The sequence below is a fragment of the Clupea harengus genome, chromosome 20 (genome assembly GCF_900700415.2).
Source record: "Clupea harengus chromosome 20, Ch_v2.0.2, whole genome shotgun sequence".
NCBI classification, from domain to species: domain Eukaryota; kingdom Metazoa; phylum Chordata; class Actinopteri; order Clupeiformes; family Clupeidae; genus Clupea; species Clupea harengus.
The window spans coordinates 6,030,701-6,056,014 of record NC_045171.1 but is presented as its reverse complement, the minus strand read 5'-3'; the positions used below and the strand labels follow the sequence as shown (position 1 = coordinate 6,056,014).

At 42.5% G+C, this 25,314-nt stretch overlaps 1 protein-coding gene across 1 annotated transcript in view; it reads right to left on the bottom strand.

Annotated features, from left to right (window-relative positions):
• tnmd (tenomodulin) overlaps positions 1-23,593 on the bottom strand; it is a 43,827-nt gene extending 20,234 nt beyond the window's left edge. The window contains exons 1-3 of the mRNA XM_031587593.2: positions 22,934-23,593; positions 18,085-18,219; positions 549-689 (exon numbers count right to left, since the gene is read on the bottom strand). Of these exons, the coding sequence (XP_031443453.1) occupies positions 549-689; positions 18,085-18,219; positions 22,934-22,981 (324 nt within the window). The 5' untranslated portion in view covers positions 22,982-23,593. The remainder of the gene's footprint in view (positions 1-548; positions 690-18,084; positions 18,220-22,933) is intronic.
• Between the last annotated feature and the right edge of the window lie 1,721 nt (positions 23,594-25,314).

Here is a 25,314-nt window from a genome sequence, read left to right as displayed (position 1 = left end):
CACAACAGGGTCTGAATGATTCTGCTTGCTTGCCGGGATGCCTGGTCTCCCATGGCTGTGCCTAGCATCAAGCAAATCTCCAGTATGGATTTGCCTCAGTGGCTGAAGAGGAGAATTTAGAGGAGAGAAGGGAGGAGGAGGCGGCAACAGGCAGGAGCAGGACAGACAGAGAGTGAGAAAGTGAAAGAGTGTGTGAGAGAGAGAGAGACTGTGTGTGAAAGAGTGTGAGAGAGAGAGAGTGTGAAAGAGTGAGAGAGAGAGAGAGAGAGAGAAAACGAGAGAAAGAGAGAAAGAGCAAGTGGGAGGGTGAGTGAGAGAAAAAAGGACCAGGCTTTTGGATGTTTGTCATGACTGTCATTGTTGGGGAAAGACAAAGTAATAACACTGAGATTTTCTGGATTCAGCAGACAGGAATTTGACAGAAGAAAAAGCATGAAATCATTTGTATGCATCAATATTCTTCATATAACATCTTCTACATAAGGACATACAATATTACACCTACAAAGTCGTGTTAATACCCTTAACTCCACATTCATTAAACTCACATTCTTGAAATCGTGGACCTCCAGGATTTCATCTGTGTCATTTCCCATCCTGAAGATCTCCACGCGATGAACGGGATCAATCTCCATCAAGCTGTCTGTCTCCATACCGTCCACCACTGCTGTGTACTCATGATCATAGACCTGCAATGAAAAAAGAAAAAACAATTATAGGAAATCCATGCAGAGGACCCTGACAGACATTAGCAAACATAGCCGCCTGCTGTCTTTTAATCTTAATAAATACACAGGGAGCACAGACTTAACACTGGCTTCCTGTTCGAGGGAGTTCAAGAGTGAGGGCGAGACAAAACATCACCAGAGTCTATTTCGGTGTGGTAGCAGTCTGTCAGGAGCTACAACAAAAGTCATCTTTCCCCCTTTCTAAAATTTTTGACATTGGAGTTGTGGGTGGGTGTTATTTCTTGCCGTCTGCCATACCTTGAAGCAGTGCTGTTTATCACAACTACTTGCTTATGTACTGTTCGTGGGCACGCATGGGAGAGCTTTTCAATTCCTTGCCCCCCCAAAAAAAAAGAAATGATTCATACCCAAGAGCCAAAAAAGAAAAAAATATCCTCACTGCCATTAATATTTATGTGAGTGCTGGGTTACGAGGAGAAATATATTGCAGAGTTCATCTTCATCTTTCTCCGTGGCAATTCACAGCAGCACACAATGTACTAATGAAAGAGCCAACGAACGCTCTCAGACAGAAGAATAATGAAAGGCTATGAAGATTAATATTCCAAATCAACATTTTCTCCGATTGTCAAAGCAAAAATCATCTCTCCATTAACATAAGCACAGAATAAATCAGCCATTTACATCGTGTTTGTCCACACTCAGACATATGTGAGCCATTACATGTGCTAATAGGGCTACATAAACCCTTATGGAAACAATGCAGTTGACGATGTTGCCATGGTATGCTGTCATGCAATGAACCATGCGAACACACGCAGTAAATGACAAAGCCGCAATGAGATGACTGCAAATGGCGAGTGAATGGATTGTGGTAGATCACAAAGGATCATTAACAGGGATGGGTCGCCGTGGTCCGACTCTATGGATGAACCTCCATGAAACCAATTGGCCTGATGGTGTGTGTGAAGAGGCGTGAGAGGAATAATTGAGCTGTTTTGTGGTTATTTGGTGCGATTAGGCCAGTGGTTTTCTTTGGGTGGACCGATATTGGAGAAGGATGCATTTGTATTACTATCTGCACAACGAATGTTTATGATATACTTTGAGCCGTCTCATTTCAAGCGCAGCGGTGCTGAAATGAAATATCCTGAAGCGAAGTAGTTTACAACGGAGTACATGTGAAGTAGGTTTGGACTGGCTCAATTGGGTGAGGGTGTTTGGAGGAGCTTTTTTCTTTACACTGTGTGAATTTAAAACAGTGTCGTCCTTTTTTTTTAAATCATAAGAACCTGCCCATCATAACTGTACCAGGCTTTCCCCAATGTGCCCGGAAAACCTCAGGGACACTGAAGAGTAAGAAGTATTTCTTAATATTTTATCAGAAAAAGAAGAAGTACATCTTTTTTGTGTTTTGATGTTTTGTTCATGTGGTTTGTGGGCATGGAGTATGGCTAAGTGGGGCTTTATCAACCAAGTCTAACCTTGTACCTGGACTAAAATGATTTGTTGTTTTAGTGGAGACGTGTGTGTGTGTGTGTGTGTGTGTGTGTGTGTGTGTGTGTGTGTTTGTTTGTATGTGCATATCAGTTACATTCAGTTTTTTCTGTTTTCTTTTTTCACAGTGCATTTTAAAAGCTTGTATAACAAAGCAACTGAATTTAAAATGACAAAGGTGAAAAAGGAACGTTTGTGCAACAAAATCATAAAAATTTAATGTGATTATACAATGTCTCGACAACCCAATGTATTTGAAAAGGATGTACGGCTGAAAATGAATAAAATATTACAGGTGTCTTCATGATGGTTCTTCTCTTAAGCAATAATGAATATGAACCTATCTTCTTGCGTAGCGCCTTGAACCTCAGTCTTTATGTAGCCCTCTCTATGCAAGTGGCCGGGACAGCTAATTAACCTCCATTATTGTTACTCCTTTGTGATATCAAGCTCTTTCATCAGACAGTCCACAGTATTTCTACCATCAACTTCACCTGAGAAAAAAAAAAATATGAAAAAAAAACAATTTAAAAAAATGAGGAAGTGGGAAACATTTTTGCCCCCTGAGGACAGTCATGTGACCTCTGGTAAATACCATCAGAGATACAGAGGAGGCGGCTAACGACGGACCTTTTCATGGCATGCAGCGCACACAATGAGGCTGTGGGGTGATTTGTGTCAAATGAGCCCTGCCTGGCTCCCGCCGGCATTACGTGAAAAGGTCATGAAGATGTCATCGCAGGTGTGTGTCTGAAGAGCGGCCAGCACGGGCGCGCGCGCGCCTGACAGCTTGTCCCTGGGATGTCCTTCAGGCTCCCGAGACACGGGGCTCCAGCGAGCTGGAACCTGATGGCTGTCATTTAGAGGAAATGATGTCAAAACACATGTCCCACCAAGCCCACGTCCCCGTCAACTCAAGCCAGGCGTCACTCTCAGTTCATGGGTAACAGAACTGACGTGCAAGGCCTGAGGCTCAGACCCATGATAGATAGAGGTGACACAGTAACTGTTGCGGCGTAGTCTTCTGGTTGAAGGCTGGCTACAGGAAGCTCTTTCAATGCATTGTTTTCTTTTTCTTTTGTGCTGCTTTTTTTGACTTTGACTTAAAATAAAAAAAATATATATATACATCCCAAGGTCCACTTGAGGACGGTTATTCTGGTTCCAACCATATTTCACTTGCGGTCATGAATTGGTGGGGAAAAAAATTAAGTCTGACCATCTATTGTATAGATGATTGAAATGTCATAGCGGTAGTAGACACTCAGTCAATTACTCAGCCCTGGTTTCCAGTGTCAGCTAGCCATTGGAGACTACTCCTTTCCCCACTCTACTTCAGGGCATCTCAGCATCCATTCAAGGCTACCACTGGATCCTTGTACTCCTGCAAATGATGATTTAACAGCTCTAGAATCTTCACATGGGTAGCTGCATGAGCAGAAAAAATGTCTCCCTTGGGTTGCACTCTCCTGCTCTGCAATGTTGTTTAAGTGTGTGTGTGTGTGTGTGTGTGTGTGTGTGTGTGTGTGTGTGTGTGTGTGTGTGTACACTAGCAAAGACATTTTCTCCTTGGTGACGGAAAGCAACTACAGCTGCCCACCTTCAAAGCCCCGGCAACAACTATATTTTCCACTTTTATCAGTAACCCTACAGTGTGGAGGTACATTATGAAAATTAAAGACATGCTGGATACAATCTGCAGTGAGTCTTTTCATCTTGAGGGGGGACTTTTATTCCCCTCTTAAAAAAACAGACAGCAAGCAGTGCTGGCTGAAGCTCAAGTAAATGAAGAAGAGAGAAAAAAAACGAAACAGAAGCAAAACACGCTCTCTTTCCCTAAAATATGAACGAGAGAACAGAAGGAGACAGGGAGAAGCGAAGAGAGGGAAAACCACACCACTACCTAGATGTGGACATATTGGCTATGAAACGAGCCACGCGGGAAATAACTTCTGCGGCCGGTGATGAAACACAGACAGGAGTCCAGATGGCATTCACGTGTTGATTGTGTGCGTCCGTCCACTGAAATCCACAGAATTAGCTTCTGTGCGAGGACCAGACAGGGAAAACACAATAACGACCCTGGAACATACTCCAATTCAACCCTTAACTGCTGTTCAGTTAACGACAGACACATTCAGTCATCCCCAAAGTAAGTGTGTCCATCCAGCTCTGAACAATGTAGATTATTGTGTCATCATTTCAGCTAGCGATTCATGGACAGCTGTAGAACCCAGACTGCCCTCCTGTCAACATTTTCATACTTCCCCCTGTAAGCAAGAAAAAAAGAGAAGAAAAAGGTTGCTGGCTTTTTTTAAACGACTGACCTTGGACTGAACTTGGGGGCACAGTTAAGGTAATGACAAAGCTTGTCAGTGATACATGCCAATTAGAGTGAGGATGAATGGAGTGGAAGTTTTTCAGGACTGTCCGACGCAGTTCTGTTAGCATCTGGAGATGTCAGATGAAGATAGACAAACAGCTAGGCAAGCAATGGTCAAACGGCATAGTAATACATCTTCCTTTAAGCAAAGGTGTATTCCTTACATGAAAGAATAGGACGGGCGAGACACACACACACACACACACAACTATTTCAAGGTTCCTTAGTTGTGTAGTTGTGGCTCTGAATATTTCAGGTCTGTGTATAGTGAATTGGGGACTCTTAATTTATTTAAATGCAGTATTCTAACCACACGTTTCTGTCCCTGTAATTCGATGAGAGGCCGGACATCAAAAGTCACATCTAAGAATGTTTATTCCTTCCAGTGTAAATTTAGAAAGAATGCTCGGTAAATATACCCATTCGCTTTTGTGGTATGCTTAATTGAAGACGTGTTCAAACACGCGTACAACAGAGAGCCAAATGTTTAAGTTATGTTTCTCTCTTGTTTGTCATTGTACCTTTCCTGCTATTTAAAATAACTCTGTCAGAGGTTGCAGTTGAATTGACCCCCTCTTCCATGAGCCCACAAAACTAAATTAAACTGTGTAAGTTGAAAGCAAGGTCCAGCTCCCGCTACCCTTGAATTCCCTGTGAAATGCTTAGTGACGTGTTCTTGAAATTCCTAGCATTAAACTCAAAGTGCCTTAGTATTTGTGGTTACACAGAAATATGATCCACAGCCCTTATCCCTGCCCTTGAAAGTTGTCGTTGTTGCATTTGCACTAGTTGCTATTTTCCTCAGTCATTGAGCAACAGGCAGGTCGTTTCTGTGAAGTAAAGCTTCCCATCGTGCTTTCTGCAGGTTTTACATTGATTGGTTGAGACACCATTTGAGCATCGCTCTTTCCAATTGGTATTTCGCTTCCCAAAATCCATTTCTGTCCATGGATGTGTCTTCTGCTTACAGGGAGGAAAATAACACTTGGCTTTACCCCTGACCTCTATTAGGCCTTTCAAAAGCACTGTGACGTCCATGGTAAAGACGCTGCCAAATACTTCACCAAAACCTGAAATTATGTAAACATTTGAAAACAATGCAAAACAAAGCAATTTGAGCTTGCATAAGCAAACAAATCTGGGTACTCCAGATTCCAGTTTCGGAGTACAATTGTGTGATAACATCAGATTCCAGCTAGCCATTTAGGCAAAAACACTAGTTAAAGAAATACCTTTTACTTGTGTAAACCATCTTGAAACTGCAGGATTATTCAGAAATGTATTGCAACACTATTCCTACAGCCTAACCCGGAGTCTCTGCCTTTATCTGCCTGGAGTTAATGGGTGTTCTTTGTCGTGGTAGTTCAGGAGTGTCGGGGGTCTGTGGATGTTGAGTTCGACTCCGTGCTCCTGGATGAGAGCTGGTGTAATGACCCACTTTCTCTCCCCACTCCCAGGGGGCCCCTGGCTGCCTGCCGCATCTGACCACCTTGTCGCGGCTCGCTAGAGTCCGCACAGCTGCTTTTAATTTGCACAAGAACTTCGGTTCCCCCCCTCACTCACCCACCCCCCCCCCTCCCCTTTTTCGGCTCCGCCGCATATATGACTAATCGCACCAGCCATTTTAAACAACTGGAGCTCTCCCTGGCAATAAATCACCTTGATCCCAGCTACTGTGCTGGGTAATAGAGCTATGTGCAGCAGGGAGGGAACTAAGGAGCACTGGGAGCAATTGCATTTCCTTCTGGTCAGCATGCTATTGTGAGCCCTGATGCAGGGAGTGGGACATTGTTGTCTGAAGAATTGTTTAGAGGGGAAAAAAACAGAAGAAAATTATGGAAAGTTCAGTGGGGCTGTTTTATATTTTGCAACACACCTTTACAGAGTGCCCCCTGCTTATTTTTAGGGATTTGTTTACTGTACGTCTCACGATGCAAGGACAATCTTGGAGTATAAAAAGTGCTTTTACGGACTCTCTTTGTGTTTCCTGCAGTGCGGTACAGCTGATCTACAACCAATAGTTTAAATGCTGGCTTCCATTTTATTCCATCAATCTTGTATGTACTCTTGAGTGCATATAACCCGCATGTATGCTAATATGTTTTATCCTGAAGACATGTCTGAATTTATCTTACCCCCCCACACACACACACACACACACACACACACACACACACTCTCTCTACCCACCCGGCCCCAAGCAGATGGGTTCCCTCGTAGTAGCTGGGCTAGGTTTCTTCCTGTTAATAGGGAGTTTTGCGTTGTCACCTTAGTGCTTGATCTAGGGGGGTTCAGGCTCTGGGCTTTGTAAAGCGCCTTGAGACCATTTCAATTGTCATCGGTAATATATTAATAAATACAATTGAATTGAATTGATTTCATCATGAATACATGAGAAGTTATGATGCTTTGGTCATTATGAATGAATTCTGGCTTTGGTCCAAACCCTAACTGAAATAATAATACTATGGACATGGACAGAACTGCACTTAAATCCTTGAGATACATTAAATATTCTTTGTTGCCAAAAAATACAACATATTATTCCATGTACTGCAGCGATGGATTAACCTTAAGTGGGGTTTGGAATGATTAGAGTGGAATGAGTTTCATTATACATCTCTTGTGCAGGAAACTGAGTGGTGTACATGATGGCCTTTGATGTTTGTTGTTCACATATTTGCAAGAGGGCTTGGAGCTGTGACCTTCTGTTCTATTCTGTCATGCGTTCCGTAGCAACCACTGCCTCGCCGGGCTTCCACGAGGCCCTTCCTAAGCCAGGACGCGTGGCTTTGCAGGGCCAAGTGTTGGCTCATCTTTGTGACTGATATCATTGACCTGCAGCGAGGTACGACACAGCGCACGTATAAATAAAACATGAACCATCAACAAACTCTCCCTGCCCGCCCTTCCTTCCTCCCTCCCTCCCTCCCTCCCTCCTCTCCCTGTCCCGTTGTCAATCTGACTTCCTTTTTCTTTTCAGGCACACGTTTATTTTCCTCCGACCAGTTGTGGAGTGAGCCCAGGATGACATCCTTGGAAAGGAACGCTCAATGAATCCTGTCACTGATTGTTCCTTTGAATAGCTTTCCACTCTTTGAGTGCGGGTAATCTTTTGTCATGAAAGGGCAGTGAATGTGGCATGAAATATTCATCAAAGACATCTCCGAAGACTCGGGTGCATCTCCATGAATGTGAAACAGATTTTTTTTTTTTTTGGGGCCACAGCCAAATATTGAACTAAACACCCATCCGGGACCTCGAGCTATGAGCTGCTCCTCCCCCAGGGAGATGGACTTGGAGCAGAACCAACACTGTCATCACGACGAGCTTCCAGAACCTTCCACCACGGGTTAACAAATTCACTGAGATTGTTTTGTTCTCCTGTGGCAGTGTGGCATTCACACAGCTTGCAGGCGATGTTTCCTCAGACTTTTAGTACCCTCTGTAATTTGGCCAAATGAATAGCATTTCCCAGTAATGAGTGCTGAAACGTTCTTGAAACACAAAGAAGGAAACATTAAAGGCCCATTTCCGCCTCGCAGCTCTGTGGAAGGTCAGGAAAGTTAGGTGCTTATTGGAGCCCAACAAACATGGCAGTTTGCACAAGCATTTCTCCTTTTCAGAACAATTTAGGCATGATTGCCAAACTGATTTCTTACTCAGCTGCCAAATTTAAAGCTGCATTGCTTAAACGTTTCTAACCATAGAAACAAAAATAATCCACAGCATACAACAACAAAGTTTAGCAAAACGTCAGCAACTTCAGTTATATTTCCCAGTCTGCCCATAGTGCTGTGCAGCAATGAAGCTGGAGTGCCGAAGCAGGGACACAAGCGTCCAGTAAGATGTTTACTGGCTTGCAGTTCATGAAATGATATTATGATAGTGCTGCCGGCATGAGGAGGCAATAAAGAGTCTTTGAGTAAAGACGGCACATTGAGCCAACAAAGGTAGTGATGAATCTGTTTTTCTCGTAACTGCCTGGGTGGCAAGCCTGAGTTCAATCACCTCAGGCTTTGGCGCGAGGGTCATCTAAAGTTCTCCTTGAAACCGTGCATTATTTCATCATTTCAGCTTAACACAAGGCCATTGTGGATTCTTTGAAGAGCTGATTACTTGAGTGTGTGCAGTAACGGATGAAAGAGTTTTAAATGCGATGATGGCCCTTGACCTGCTTCGGCTACGAGTGTACGAGGCAGAGGACAGGTGCGATGGCAGCCTGATGACACCACACAGCGCTAATTACGCGGTGATGACCCATCTGCCAACTCAAACTGCACACACAAGTCCTGTCGCGCCGCCATTAATAATATCAACAAGATATTCACTCAATGGTACTACAATCTATGAACCCTCTCCCGATGATAGCCATTAGATGCTAAATGTCATCATGCAATTGAACCATCACTCGCATATTCATCGTCATGAATATTTCACCATTGAATTTACTAAGCCATGTGAATTGCCACATCCTGCCTGCACTGGAGGTGGAAGCTCTAACTGTAGCACAATGCCTGAAACAGACAGAATTGAGACTGTATGTGATTTAGATGCGATATTGCCCCCACACAATGTTTATTGTGTAGCATAAATGTCCAGATAAATGAGACTGTATGTGATCTAACACATACGTGCTAGGGTAGTATAGCATTTAGTGTCAGTAAGTGCAAGGTCAAACAATCTTTCCGTAACAATGGGCTTTCTGTACTGTATGGCTGTGTGTATGAGTCCTTTGACATAAACCATTCCAGAGTTTTAGAGGACAGACGATACACTGCTGGAATTGAACAGGAAAATGGTTGTGAACATTTTTGCCTCGCATTGAACCTTCACTGCAACAGCACAATGTAGGGATTTTGCAAAGAATCTGAGAACATCAAAACCTTGATCAGGGAAAGAGAAAGATGGATGTTAATGTAAAATAAAAATGTAAGTACAGTTTTGTATCTTCTGCCATTTGCCATTTCTCCACAGGAATGTAATCACATACCTGCTTTTCTGTTACTATACTTCCTAGTTTTGCAATGTTTCTGTCGGAAGGAGTGTAATGCTGTAAAAGCTTGTGACTCATTTTGAGGTGGACAGCCTTTGCAAGCGTCCTAGAGATATGTTTAACGGGAAGTTAGTGAGTTTGCTCTGCAACTACCTCCGCACAGTCTGGTTTGTAACTATATCTGTACCGGTGCCAATGGCAGTGCCAATACATTTCTGCTAGGTTTGAAAGGCTTGAAAGCTAGGTTTCTTTGAAAACGAGTTGACCTCGGCCATCATACCCACATCTACGAGGGCTTTTGTCTCAGCTCAATCAACACTTCACAATATCTTGTTCGGCTACTGTTGTTAGCCGCAGTTTGTGGTCTGGTACTTTGAAGAGTAGCCATTAAGGCCGTTAATGCAGAAAAGGTGTTCTTAAATGTCATTTAAATGTAACCTTGATAATGGGAATGGATTGATGTTGACAGAAAACACTGTGGCCATCTGCCGCTTATTTCCATTATCTTCTCAAGACGTAAATTGACTCCTGTCTCAGACTGCAGTCAATCTCTTAAAAGCAGGCTGCAAAATTGCTATCTTTGGAGTCTTAGAAAATGTCTGCTGTTTACTCTGCAGACAAACACATTGCCATTAGCAGATATGTGCTCTCTACTTACAACCGAAAGTGACTACAGACACCAACATAGCAGCAATATAAGGATGTGTCTGTGTGTCAGCTACACATTGCCTGTATATAGAAATCAATCAGTAATTTCAATAGATTGGTTGGCCTCATCAACAAGGCCCGGGACCCCCGCCCCCAACACGGACTCTAATCCCTTTTTTGCACACTCCTGCTGTAACCTAATATGTGTATTGTTTATTGTTTATTGTGTATGTTTATTGTTTGCACCATTGTACCACAAAGAATTCCTCGTAGGTGAAAACCTACTTGGCAGTAAAAACCTTTCTGATTCTGATTCTGATTTCTGATTCTGATATGTGCTCTCTACTTACAACCGAAAGTGACTACAGACACCAACATAGCAGCAATATAAGGATGTGTCTGTGTGTCAGCTACACATTGCCTGTATATAGAAATCAATCAGTAATTTCAATAGAACTGCCATTCTGCAATCTTGTGTACTGGTAATAGTTTGATTGATCTATATCTGAGTGGACTGTGTTGAAAATATGTTTTGAACTTAAAACAATGTGAAAAATAGAACCTACCAAACTGTCACATTAGGAGTGAAAGGCATTTTTTTGGTGTATGGAGTTCTGTGTAACCCCCTTGGGTAAATTAATAGGTTAGAAAAGCAGACAGTCAGCTATTGTTCTCTCCATAGTTTGTGCTGGCGGCAGAAGACTCGGGTAGTCCAGCACAGACTTAATGAAAAACATTTGGAGAGGCAGTCAAAACGAGTCTGTGTCTGACAATCAGGAAAGTGCTCAACTCTGTGTATATTTACAAAGATTTGCAAATAATGGTCAAATTCTCTTTCCTCCTAACAGATTGATGTTTGCTATTAGCATTCACGCTGCATGTAAGAATCCGAAAGGCTATTGTGGGGGCAAATTTACTGATTAATAAGCAGCTGCCTTCGTTGAGTTCTCTGGGATGTCAAGATAAAGTTTCGCTATAAACATATTTGGCTTGTAGCTTAATTTGAACAAATACTGATTGACATCACAGTGAGCGTAAGGAAGAGAAGGACTACTCAGTATAAACCAAATTAATGAAAAAGAAAAGTCTTTAAAGCAGCACTAAAGTTTACATTGTACATTTGTATGTATCAGTAATTCCAGACCCTGAGAGTAGCAAAGTTATGAGAGAGATTCCAGACACTGTGTCCAAATAATGGTGGTAGACTAGAAAGTGGCCTTGGCCAAACATCTGTATTGTTCATCCTCTTCACAAATAGTACACTACTTTAAATAGTATACTACTTCAAATAGTACACTGCTTCAAATTGTGTACAGTACTTTAAATAGTATTGTGCTTCAAATAGTACACTACTTTGAATAGTACACTACTTTTTTAACCAGCTTCATGCCCTGTGCTGGTTATATGATGATTCATTAAATATTCACCTTCTTCCATTACTTCTCTCCAGACAAAGTAGGAGATTCCATGTACAACATGTACATTTAACAGGCATATTTAACACTGTACAACCTGTACATTTAACAGGCATATTTAACACTGTACAACCTATACATTTAACAGGCATATTTAACACTGTACAACCTATACATTTAACAGGCATATTTAACGCTGTACAACCTGTACATTTAACAGGCATATTTAACACTGTGCTGTAAAACTGTATTATACCTCACCACAGAAACTGTACACTTCAAAGGACATACTATGCAGCTGACCAGTGGCACAAACGTTCCATCAGTGAGTCCTTTTGGAGGTTACCACAGCAGCTGCTCAAACAACAGCTAATGCTAATGCATCTGAAACAGTCAGGCTGTTGTTATTTGATTCACTTTCAAAAGGGGGAAAATGACAGATTGCCTCATACACTGCATGTTGCCCAGATCAATTATGCAATAATCAATTTAGGAATATTTGTCTGTGAGATTACTTTCATGTAAAAAAGGTTAGCCTTGTGATGTTTTATTTATGCAGAGAGCTGAAGCTCATCTCTTCAGATGTCTAAAGCAGATGCTGTAAAACAATGTCATGTCTTGAGCTGTGAAGAACAGTGTAGTCATCTTATAGGTTTTTTCCCCCTATTCCACCTGCAATGTTCATATTTCAAGTCAATAATTTAAAAAAGCAACACAAACACGATGGAAATGGGTATTCCCCTACTGGAATGCTGGCGGAGTAGTTGGCAGCCTGTTCTCCTGCCTCGGTGCTTATCAAAACAACCTAGCTCCCACGGGGAGGTGCCAATCTTTCTCTGTTCAATATTTCATCAGTGGATGTGCTGGATCTTTACAAAGGTTTATTAACATTGACTGTCAAGCTGAAAGAACATCTGGTAGGCGAGGGGGATGTCAGCATGCTACCTTTGATAAGTGGTACCGCACAAAACAACAAAAGAGCATATTTTGAATCCAACAAAGCCATTGCATGACACTCAGCAGCGACAGAAACGTGGCAACACTTGCTGAATGTTGCCACATGGTTCCGCGGCACAATATGCTAGTTGTCTCCAGGTGTGTGCAACTCCTATCAGAATGCCTGCTGAGCGCCATGTTAGCATTTTCCGCTAACTTACCCACCGTAGGAGTCGACCTCCTACCTCCAGATTTTGTATGCGCAAGCGAAATAATTGCCAGGCAAGGACGTCCATAAGGATGTCCACTTTAAAAAGTGTCTCAATTGGTTAACAGCGTCAAACTGCGTTGAAAGTTTAGTATCTGTGTCTTTTTTTTCTCGTCAAAGTCTGTTGTCAGGTAGATACCGGAGGAAAAAGCCATCTGGTTTACGCCATCGTAGCATTCCGCACTACCTTCTGCCAGATGTTTCCACTGTAGGAGTTCACCTCCTCAATTCAATCTGTGGTGTGCAGTCGTCTTAGGTATTACACAGACCCTTCACTTACCACAGTAGCGTTTATTCAGATTCTGAAGTGAGCCACAATTATATATGGATATGAATGTATTTGCAACTGGACAGACAATGAAATACTTATTTAAAGAAATTCTCCAAGTAAATTCCCTTCCACTGCTGTTCTGAGCAGACTTCACTCTGGAAGGACAAACTGGATATCACATCTCAGATTCCATGGAGAAGGAACCGAGGGAGGAGACTGTGTTCTGGCAGAAAGAGAAGAGTGAGTTTGAGGTAAGGAGTAGGTAGGGATGAGGATGTTATGACGATCTTAAACCAACATTCCCCTCTTAAAGATATCAGCACACACAGCATGCTGATGGAGAAAACATGCTACCTATTTTTCTTTCTTTCTTTCTTTGTTCTTAAAGATGGATGAAGTGCCACTGCATTCTTCATTATGCTAGCAACTTTTTTCAGAAGCTGCAGCTCGTCAGGCAGACAGGCGGTATGCCATGGGCAAGGTCCACATCAGGACCTCAGCTGGATGGGATTTTAGCAATACTCACTGCTCCCCTTGTCCCCACCCCCCACTTGTGCCTCCACCCTCCCCACCTCCAGTTCAAAGCATACTAGGCTGGAGCTCAGATTTACTAAGCATGCGAAACTCTCCCCTCTGCAACTGAAGGCGGGGGATAAATGGGCGACAGGCTTTAAGTGCATAACTAAGCTTTCCATGTTTCCAGAGAAGATTACAGGCTGGAGCCAATGGCTCTGACAAGGCTGCCAAAGAAACAGCTGTCTGCGTAGGCTAGTCTGTTTCATTAACCACCACCTATCCCAAAAAGAGGGAATGCAGAAAAACAACCCACTTCATCAAAAACACTCTAAGGCCCAGCATTTTCTTGAAGACATCTGATTCACGTATGAATGGAAGAGGAATCCATTTGAAAAAGGGGGGCCATCTTCTCTTTTCTTTTTCGTTTCTTTTCTTTTCTCGCTGGCGCTACGATCCATCCTTGCTGATGTGCCAGGGGTTGTCTGTGTGTCCATTTCTGCGTGGCGATGGCGACACTTGAGCCATTCAGGCATGATTGCCAAAAGGCTACAGGACACAGACAGTCAACAAACACTCCCGGGGGGGGTCGTCCCCTGTCCTTCCACCTGCGGCCATTACGGCCCGAGCAGGTGCAGCTTTGTTCATTAGGTGCCCCAGCGCCCCTCTGAAGTCTTTAGGAGACAGTCGGGGGGCTCATTGCGGAGAAGGCGAGCCTGGCGAAGCGGGCAGGGGAACAAGGTGAGTGATGCAATTTCAGGAGGGTTGAATAATGGTGGTGCCGTAGCGAAGCCTGACACTCATGTGGCTCCAGACGCAATTTCACAGCTTCATCCTGCCGCCCCTGATCTGTTTTTCAGGCCCTACACCTGCCCAACCACCCCCCCATCATGCCACTGCGGTCACAATGGCAGGGGGAGACCGGCTGTTTACACCGCAGAAGTAAATGTTGCTCAGATGTGATTTAATCTCAGCAATGTGTATATGTGTGTGTGTGTGTGTGTGTGTGTGTGTGTGTGTGTGTGTGTGTGTGTGTGTGTGTGTGTGTGTGTGTGTGTGTGTGTGTGTGAATGTATACCATCTGAGTTAACCTTGTCCAAAGGCCGTGTGGTAAATGCTGTCTTTGTATCACTTTAAAAATGGGTGTAAGCGTGCCATATTGGTTTCAGATTTCTGTGTCTGTGGAGGAGTGTTTCTTCTTTCCTGCGATCATTCACTCGTAGAGCGATGAAGAGAGGAGAAGAAAGGGCGGGGGAGTTAATTACCTATGGCCATGCTGCTCTCACAACAATAAGGAGAACATGGTAAACATACTGTATAGCAACGGCACAGTGCCTTGAGCCAGAAAAAAGGGATGTGGGCAGCTTCAACAGCTCGCACGCACACACACACACAGGGACACAAACACACACTCTAAAACACACACACACACTGGCAGCGAGAATGATGGCTAACTCTTTATCTTCCCTGAGCCTCTGTAACAACATATGTTTGCAAGTAATTAAAAGAAGCTCCCAAGCGGCTACCATGTCATATTGAAATACAATATGCCGAACAAATTACCTTTCCAGGGCAGTTTATGCAAAGCCGGGCACAGGAGACCACTCTGCATGGCCTGTTGCCATACTTAGGAGGAGGAGGAGGCAATCTCCGGTAATATTGATGTATTGACTTCTAATTAGTTTGTTGGGAGTTTCTGCTTTTGAGAGCTGGGGAATAATTGATGAGGGCTTGGGGGGCCAGTGTAAAAGGAGGAGCATTAAAGATGCCGGTCCAAAAGAGGGAGACAGTCACTAGCGGTGTGTGCTAGCAGGAGGGGGACTAATACATTAAAGATGCGGATCCAAAAGAGGGAGACAGTCACTAGCGGTGTGTGCTAGCAGGAGGGGGACTAGCACATGAAATATGTAGGGCTAATGATTGAAATATTCATACTGGGCTGTGAGGTTGCGGCGGCCCCGGAACTTAAACAGTGGCACACTCAGGCGGCATCGGTGCTGTCAGCACTTACTCGCAGGCAGCGCGACGGGGGGCCAATATAGTCTTGTGTACACACACACACACACACACACACACACACACACACACACACACACACACACACACACACATATTCACACGCACACACACACACAGATACACAGACACACACACACACACACACACACACACACACACACACACACACACACACACACACACACACACACACACACACACAGGGACATGTATATATAGACACACAGACTCCCTTTCTCTCTCACACCCTTTCTGCTATATACACATAAAGACACAGACCCACACACACTAGATCACACCTTTAGATTTTGTCCTAGAGTTATGTATCACATTTCTTCAAACACATTTGTTAGATTCTTTTTTTAAATACCTTTTTTTCATTCCTTTGATAATTTCTCTCTTAATGTTAATCCCTCGCAAATACAACTACGAGAGGGAAGGACCAGAAAACCTGCCACAACGCTCTTGACCCAATTAGAGGAATATGGGAGACCACAGCTGGTGTTCAGTGGTCTGACAACCTCTGCCATGAGTAAGCTCCCGTACACACAGAGCTGATTTTATCTATGGCTAAGATGACACACATACATGTATCATGGCGTATTTAAAAGGATTTTCCAAAACTACACCTAAAATAATATATTTAGTTTGGAGTTCGGAGTTGTTGAAAATGGTTTTCAGAGTAAGAGAAGGCAAACAAATCAACTCCCACAAGCTTCCATCGGGCATGAATCCAAGACTACATAAATCTAACATGAACGTACAGTGCCTATGAAAGAATACCTGCTACTGGGTATATCCAGGTTTGTTTAAAAAATGGTCTCACATTACCACATATATGAAAAGAGCTGTTGTGATAACATCCTCAGGTGAATTGTGTGAATTATTAATATTGACTTTACTACACGTGCCATAAAAGTTAACTTCAAATACCTGTTTACTCATTAGCTTGAAAGCTAACCTTGCAGCCATCACAGTAAGCTGCGTCGTGAAATCTACAGAATTGATCTGCCTATCAACATGCCAAGGTTCATGTGCTCAGCTACAGGGGACAGGGATATGCAGAAACACAAAAGTAGCTATAACATCAGGTTTAAAGAGAAGCTATACAAATTCCAGGAAAGTTGCAAGTGCTCGGGTCTTTATCAGGTCTCATCACGAAATGGAGGCAATATACCAAATACTGACAAGTATTACATTGCTGCATAAGAGGAATCTAGAGTTCCTAAGAGCATTTTGTGGTCTTGGATTAATGCCATTTTGAAACCATATGAGGTGATTTTTGCACAGCCCTTTTCTCCAAAACTAAACAAAATTCCACAAAACAGGCAATAATTGTAGTTTAATTTTAATAGTCGAATGTCCCTTCATTGACTACTCTTCAGGTGAGGATATATGTATTTATTAATCAAGACTCAATAACATCCAAGACTCCCTGATCGTCATTCTGTACCTGTTCCATATATTGGTATGCAGTCTACCCTTCTTTAATTCTTTTCATCTTTTTTCATCTTTGTCCTCCCTTCCTGCCTCTCCCTTTTGCCAGTCTAAATATATTTCTCAGCAGGATAATGATATGATTTGTTACAAGTTTCTCCCGTTGAAGTGCCCACAATAAAAAAAAAAGGCCCATCATAATTGGTTAGATAAATTATCAATGATTTTTTCCCCTCTCCTCGCCACATCTATGTGTTAATGAACCACTCACAGTTCACAGAGACACAGAGCGAAACTAAGACTGTGCCAGACAGAGAGCATCGGATTTCCACAAGATGAATTACGGGGACAGGAGTTTACACCAACTCTAACAGCACCGCTCCGGAGGACCGTGTGCAAATTGAAAGGTGTTCGAGGAACGATGGCAATTAGGTGAGCATGAGGCAAAGGTATTACGGCTGCAATTTGTCTGGGTTTTGGAGCAGAGGAGAAGTCCTCCATCATAAAATGAAACGTCCCACCTCATGCAACTGCATGGCAAATGAGCGCACTCTACGCCTTTGGAGACTTCAGACTCCTCGGGTGTGTGTGTGTGTGTGTGTGTGAGAGAGAGAGAGACTCCTCGGGGGTAGTAGGGAGGTCTGCTAGGTCATGGTGCTGCCATAAGTGATTAAAAACTTGCTAGTCTGTAAGTCAAGGGGGACTGCTGGGAGGGTTTAAAGGTACAGTCCATGAGTCTGGTGAAAGGCTGTCGATAATACAGCTCAAAAACCAATAACATTCCACCCCTCCTTTCCGTGCTTCTGAAACAACATGTTGATTGGCTGGAATTGTTTATGGCTCGGTCCGAGCCACTGTGTTTGTTTTTCCTTTTCCAGAGCCAGGACTGTGTACAAACGCTGCAGTGTTTTTGACAACTAGAAGACCATGAGGAGCATATCTCTGAATTTGGCAGAGAGTGTGTTGGATTAGAATCGCGGACTGCACCTTTAATGGGAGTGAGTGTCCTTACCTTTCCTGGACTTGGGCTCCAGAAATGCCTCAAACTGAAGACACAGATGGTGAGAAGGAGGAACACCAGGGACAGGACGACGGCGGCTTTCTGGTAGCAGCTGTGTCTGGCCTTCTTCTCTTTCCCCACCTCCACCTGGGAAAATAAACACACAAACAAACAAACAAACAGGTAAACAAAACAAATAACCTGAGGATACCAAAAAAACACTTCCTCTGTAGCCTTTTACATCCGCATTCAAATCATCTCCTCCTGCATAATCTCCAGCACCTTCAAAGCATATTTACAAGATAACAAAGTTATGTGCACATGGTGGCTACAGCCTCGTTATAACCTTGCAGTAAAAAGTCTTTATTAATATGTAACCCCCGGTGAGCGAGAGATCACAGATTTATTACTCAGAAAATTAATAAAAAATGTATCAGACACTCTACTGTGAGCTTGGTCTTATTGCCTTGTTCTCACTACAGACCTTAGACCATGGACTGTGTAATTTCCTACGTGATCAATACCATTAATGTGTAGGGGGAATCATGATCAGCCGGAAATATGTTTTTTTTCCCCCTGCTGTTCTGACATTGATGTATTACAGTTTGTGTAAAACCCTACAAGGATTTCCTCTGTGGTTATCTAACAGCATTAGCCAGTGATGACGTTGTTAATTTATTTGCTTTTAAATAATTCTGCATTTGTTGCCAAGCTTTTTAGTGGACAAATCCTTGTGTCTGTAAATGTAAGCTTTAGTTTTGCCTATAGAGGTATCCATTAAATTGAAACATAAAGACATCAAGACAAAGCCTCATTAATACAGCTAACATGTTTATTTTTACACTTGTGTTGCAGTCACACAAAACATAAAACTCAATATATAGGAACTCAATATATTGACAAATGCATGATAACATCAGAAAAGTATGTGAAACCGAAAGAGAAAAACCGTATGTCTGGTAGTCTGGTCTGTCATCTACACTTTTATATATCCTGGTGAAATAATGTTTCTCATACCATGTATCCATGTACTGCACATTGAGGTTGTATCACTGCTTCCAGCTAGAAGGCACTAGACGCTAGCTCATTACAGCACATTCTCTATTTGTCCTTTAGTACTTAGACTAGAAAGTACATGCTAATTTCAATTCAAATACATTTTTGTCAAGACAGGAACCAAAGAACCAAAATTCATGGTGAAGAAGTTTTGCCGGCAAATATAGGGAGAACTCAATAGCACTTCACGACTGAATTGTCTGATTACATTCTTTTCCTACTTGCTTTTTTTGATAAGACCCATTCTGTCTGAACAGTATGGTACTTCTCTTGTTAGAAAGCAAAGAATGAATTAATAGGCAAGTGCCGGGGACATTTGAATTCTGAAGAGATATTCCATCTCTCATTTATTTAACCAATCCCAAATGTGCCTGTTGGACCTGATTCCCCAAGCCGAAGACCACAAATTAATGAAGAAGGGCTTTGTCCTAAGCAGCCACTGGAAAGGAGAATAGAAAAGCTTGCTATTCATGGCGCCGCACCCTGCAGGTCTGCTAGGATAACAACACAGGAAACGCATGTACCACACTTCAATTAGCCTGGTCTTCAATGAAGAACAGCTTAACTGCTGATAAAAGTGCTTTTCTTAGAATCGAAAATCCTTCTGTTTGGATCTGAAACGGTACATACCTGTGAGAGAGAGAGTTCCCATAATACCCCATTCAAAAGCACAACCATTTTACATTTGGTATTTGCGATACCTTACAGCACTATGAATTCAAAGTGTATGAAATATATGATCAAACTCTATTATATACTACGAGACCTTCAAAGGACAAACTCTACTGCCATTTACCCAAACCTACAATTCTTGGTCTTCAATAGAGGCACACTGTGCCATAGCTTATTCCAAATCAGCTATTGAAGGTATAGTTTTAAAGTAAATTTGAGCACTCTGACAGGTGGCTCTGCATATTCAATGGATAAAATGCCTTTAAAAAAACCTGATCGGGGAAAAAACAAGGTGTTACGAGAGCAATGCATGATGGGAAACAGAAGGCTATATGGCCACCTGGCCAGAAATTCCTCCCGAGGAAGAATTTTTTTCTCTGTGTGGAAAAAGAAGAAAAAGCATCTGAAGTCGCTACACTAATCCAGAGATTGCATAAGCAGTGGAAACTTGACTGGAGGACAGAGTTTGGTCTGCTTCAGAATTTAAATTGCACTGAAAATGCTCCGGTGGCCGCCAGCGAAACAGTATTAAACCGGTTTAGGGTTCAGAATCAGCAAGGCAAGTCCTGTACTACAAGCCTTGGGCTCTGATGGAGAGCCGGGGGCAGGGGGCTGCTTTTTCCTAAGAGAGAGAGACACAGAGAGAGAGAGAGAGAGAGAGAGAGAGAGAGAAAGAAGGTGTGTATGTGTGAGAGAGGACGAGACCCAGAGAGAGAGAGAAGGAGGGGGAAGTGTGTGTGTGTGTGTATGTGTGTGTGTGTGTGTGTGTGTGTGTGTGTGTGTGTGTGTGTGTGTGAGAGAGAGAGAGAGAGATTCATTTCATTTTTCATTTAGTCATTTAGCAGACGCTTTTGTCCAAAGCGACGTACAAGGGAGAGAACAGTCAAGCTACAAGCAATAGAGACCTAGTGTCACAATAAATACTGGTTTACATAAGAAATAGAAAAATGAAATAGAAAAAAAGAAGTGCAGGAATGTAACTGCTGTAAGTGCAAGTTAAGTACTAGTCGAAGTGCCAGTTGGGAAGGGAGGTGCTCTCTGAAGAGTTGGGTCTTCAAAAGCTTCTTAAAGGTAGAGGGGGATGCCCCTGCTCTGGTAGTGCTAGGCAGTTTGTTCCACCAACGTGGAACTACAGAGAGAGTGTGTGTGTGCAAGACAGACAGACAGACAGAGTGAGTGAGTGAATGAGGGAGAGGGAAAGTGTACTTATGTGAGAAAGAGAGAGAGGGGGGGGGGGTGTGGAGAGAGGGAGAGGAGCGGAGGGAGAGGAGTATAGATTATAGTAGGGGCTAACAGAAGAGAGGGGGAAAGAGTAATGAGACGAAGGACGAAAATGGCCTTCTAAGATGTTGGCAGACGCCAACAATAAAACCAAACAGAAAAGGACAGATACACAGAGGTTGAGCCAGCAAGAGAGAGAGAGAGAGAGAGAGAGAGAGAGAGAGAGAGAGAGAAAGAGAGAAAGAGAGAGAGAGGAAGGGGAAAGAAATTGTGTGCGGCAGAGGGAGTGTGTGAAGTCGATGGAGGAGAGAGAAGAAGAGCCTAGTAGGAGCTAGTGGACAAGAGGGAGAAAGACAAAAAGGGAATAAACCACAGAAGGATAGAAAGACTGAGAGAGACAGAGAGAGAGAGAGAGAGAGAGAGAGTCAAGAAGAATATATGTGAAAAGGCAGAGAGGCCACTGATAGGTGGCAAAGAAAGTAGAGATTTCATACCACAGGTATTTTTTTTCCCCTTAAGGGCACCTGGTCAGACATAGAAGTGGGAGACTGCTACCACAGGCTAAATAATGTAACAGATTGGGGGGACATTTTAAAGAAATATGGAAGAAAAAAACAACTCTCTTGCACTTGGCACAATACCAGGTGTGAACTCTATCTTACCTTTCTATTTGCCACCAGCCCCTTTCTTGCAATTAACACCCACACAGTGTTGAGGTTGCGTTTATTTTCGGATATCCACATATTTATTCAATTCCATTTCTGCACTGAATTTTTTTTTGCAGGACTTTTACAGGAACAGGTGTTTTCTAAATCTCAATAATTCATCCGTCATAGATCTTTGTGCATCTGTTTCAGCACTTGGCAAAGTCAAATGTCAACACATACTTTCCCAGCTGGAGAATTCCCTAAGATATGTATTTCAGAGCGCCACTATGGGGGGAAACCATGCATCATGGAAAATGCAAGGAGCAGCATAGCCGTAAGCAAGGGGAGGTTGACTGAAAAGTCACAGCAAGTGGAAAATAATAAAATCTTTTGATCGCATTTTTTGTCTTCTCATTTTCTCTCTCTATTTCTTTCCGTATCTCTCACAGAGACATTAAGTCTGTGTGCGCGCACACACACACACACACACACACACACACACACACACACACACACACACACACACACACACACACACACACACACACACACACAGACAGACAGACAGACAGACAGACAGACAGACACACACACACACACACACACACAAAGAGACAGACACAGAGAGTCCATCTCATACACAAAAAAATAGGAACTCAATATATTGACATATGCATGATAACATCAGAAAAGTATATGAAACCGAAAGAGAAAGTTACATATTCAGTAGCACTGGCAAATATCCACTGATCCACCAGAGCCCGACAAAACAACTGCGGGGAATGTGACACCAAAAGCTTTTACAGGTATCAAGATTTCCCCCCAGTCTCTGAAGTTCACTACTGTCAGACATATGGCAGGATGAAAATAAAATACAGTTTCAGAGTTTCTCTGACACTCACAGGCAAATAAACAAACAAACCCAAACACAAACTTGGTGCCATGATACCAAACCTGAAAATCCTCACTAGAAAATGATTTTTTTACACCATAGAATTCATATCTATTTTGCCTACTGTGATGATTATGCCTCAAGGCTCTGTTGTGGTGCATTTATTCACCAATCCAGATTGGTTAATAAACAGTCCTAATAGGGCAATATATTTCAGATGAAATTAGATCATTTAACAATTACTAAGTAATATTCAGTAATATTATTGAATTACAATCCCAAATATGCCACATTACTGGGCAATACTGCAATAAATAGATTACTGATGACCCATAAGTTAGAAGCTATTTACAAAATAACTTTCAGAACTCACATCTTTCCAGAGGGTTTGCTGACTATATGACTGAGTGCTACTTTCCATATTGTCCTTTGCACTGAAGAGCTGAGCAGCCTACTGAGTGTCTGGCAAGCAAAGAGTCAAGCCTCATTCTACTGGCAATTTGTTTTTTTTTGCTTTTTTTGGGAGTCTGCTAAAAAAGGGAGGGAGGTTTGAGCTGGGATGGAATTACTTTAACACTTGTGATTCCCATTATAAGCTAGGCAGATGGCTCCTGGTTGAGGACGCCCCTCCTCACTTTTCGGAAGGGGGAAAGACGCAACATCTGACTTGAGTTTCTGGACTGGAGGCTAATACTCTCGCCCAGCTTTTTGAAGAGCAGTGACTGACTCCTGAGTAACTATCAGCACACGTTGTATGGCTGACATCTTTACAGGTTATACTTACTGTTGCTTTGCACAAACAGAATTTATAGCGAAGTGCGGAAACATCTGGGAGATTTGGCAGAAACCCGACCTTTTATTGCAGGCAGCAAGGGAAAATAAATATGTGACTCATTACTATAAGAGCTACTGTTTAACACTGTGCAGTGCCAGGCCATAAAGATGGCAAATCCCTGATCTGATAATTGATAAATTACATAATGTAAGTAATGTAATTAATGGAATGTAATAGTAACAGTTTGTTAAGTTCAAATCATTGAATTGGATGAGAGGTTTACAGAGCTAAAACGCATCAGTTTCTGTATCGTGCCCTGCTCCTTAAAAAAAAAAATGCATCTCTGAATAAATCTCTAAACAATGTCATAAATTATTTCTGAAACAACAGCTTTGTCTATAAAACTACTACATAAAATCAGTATTAATGTCAAGGTTATATTTTTATGCAGAATACCAGCACGGCTGTGGTCATCTTTGATACAGGTCTACTCTGTGGCACTTTGCCCATCACTAAAGCAAAGCCATGCTGGTCTTCAGTAGCCTGCTTTAGTGCTTTTAGTAATGTAATGATTTTAATTTTTAATTTTTAGAAAATATGTTAAATTCCTCGAACTATTGGTTGGGGGCAGCCAAACCTCTCACGGTCACATGCAAGTACTCAAACCCAACAACTTCACATCATGCTTAACACTACGTAACAACAACAACAACAATAAATATGCCTTTGTGAGCATTTTACTGGGGATGCCAAGTGAGCACCATCCTTCTTCAGACCTTCAGAACACCTCCCCCTCCATTCCCACGATGGGTTTCTGCCCCTCTCACACAAAATACATTCTACTGTCCCTTTTCTGAACCTCAGCTAGTTTATTCTCAAACATACCAATGATTTAAACCTTTAACCTGATTATTTCTCCATGTGCAGCGACCCTAAGTCCGTAGACAGTGCCAACACCCATTCACAATTTGCAGCTTTCATCTTCACCCACTGACTGAGGTTTCTGCAGAGTTGAGAGGACATAATAAGTGGCTCCAACAATTTAATTGCATCCAATTGTATCCACAGCCCACAATTCTCTCTAGCTGATCTTTCTCTTATCAACATTATGCCAATACATCCATTGCCCTTACTTTTCCCACCTAACCCTAACCCTGCTCTTCCACTCTGTGCCTTCCCAATGACATCCCTATGCTGTAATGCACCCTGTGCATGTTAAACCATTTGTCATGGATTCCACGTCTTATCTGTTTTCATCATTGGAACAGTATTCTTGACTGAGGCTGAGTATACTTAGACTGAGACAAAGTAATCTTCAGGCTGGTCTTAGCACAGGTAAACTCCTCCACCAAACTGGTCATTGGTAACTCCAACATTAATTTTCCATACAATGCTACAGTACACCCCGAGCCATTTCCTAGCTTTATTCATGATTCTCTCAAATTTCTCCACCTCAACAATAGCAACTTCAGATACAGTCAAAGGCCACCTTATGCATGGCAAAAGCCCAAACCAATACCAGGCAAGAAGGTCTTATCAGTGGTACTGATAGCCTTAACAATGATAATAATAATACAAATAATAATAATACTACATCACATTTATATAGCGTTTTTTTTTAAGTTCTCAAAGACGCTTTACATACTGAAAAAGAAAACAAACAATAAACTCTGTAATAAAGACAAAATGCTGAGGTAGAGACATTTGAGAGAATCATGGATGAAGCTAATCAATGGCTGCGGCTAAGCTCTTCCACCTTACCTTGGTCACTTTACATGGAATTGTACCACCTGCCTAAACTCTTCACCAGTTTCTCTACAATAGAAGGAATCACCTCACCATCAATATAAAAACTCTTTTCGACCATTTTTTCACTACTGATAGGTAAGTTTCTACATTTGCTAGGTTCACTTTCATCCTTGCCCATTTCATATTGTCATTCAACTTGGCTAACAGCCAACGGGTACATGGAGCAGTTG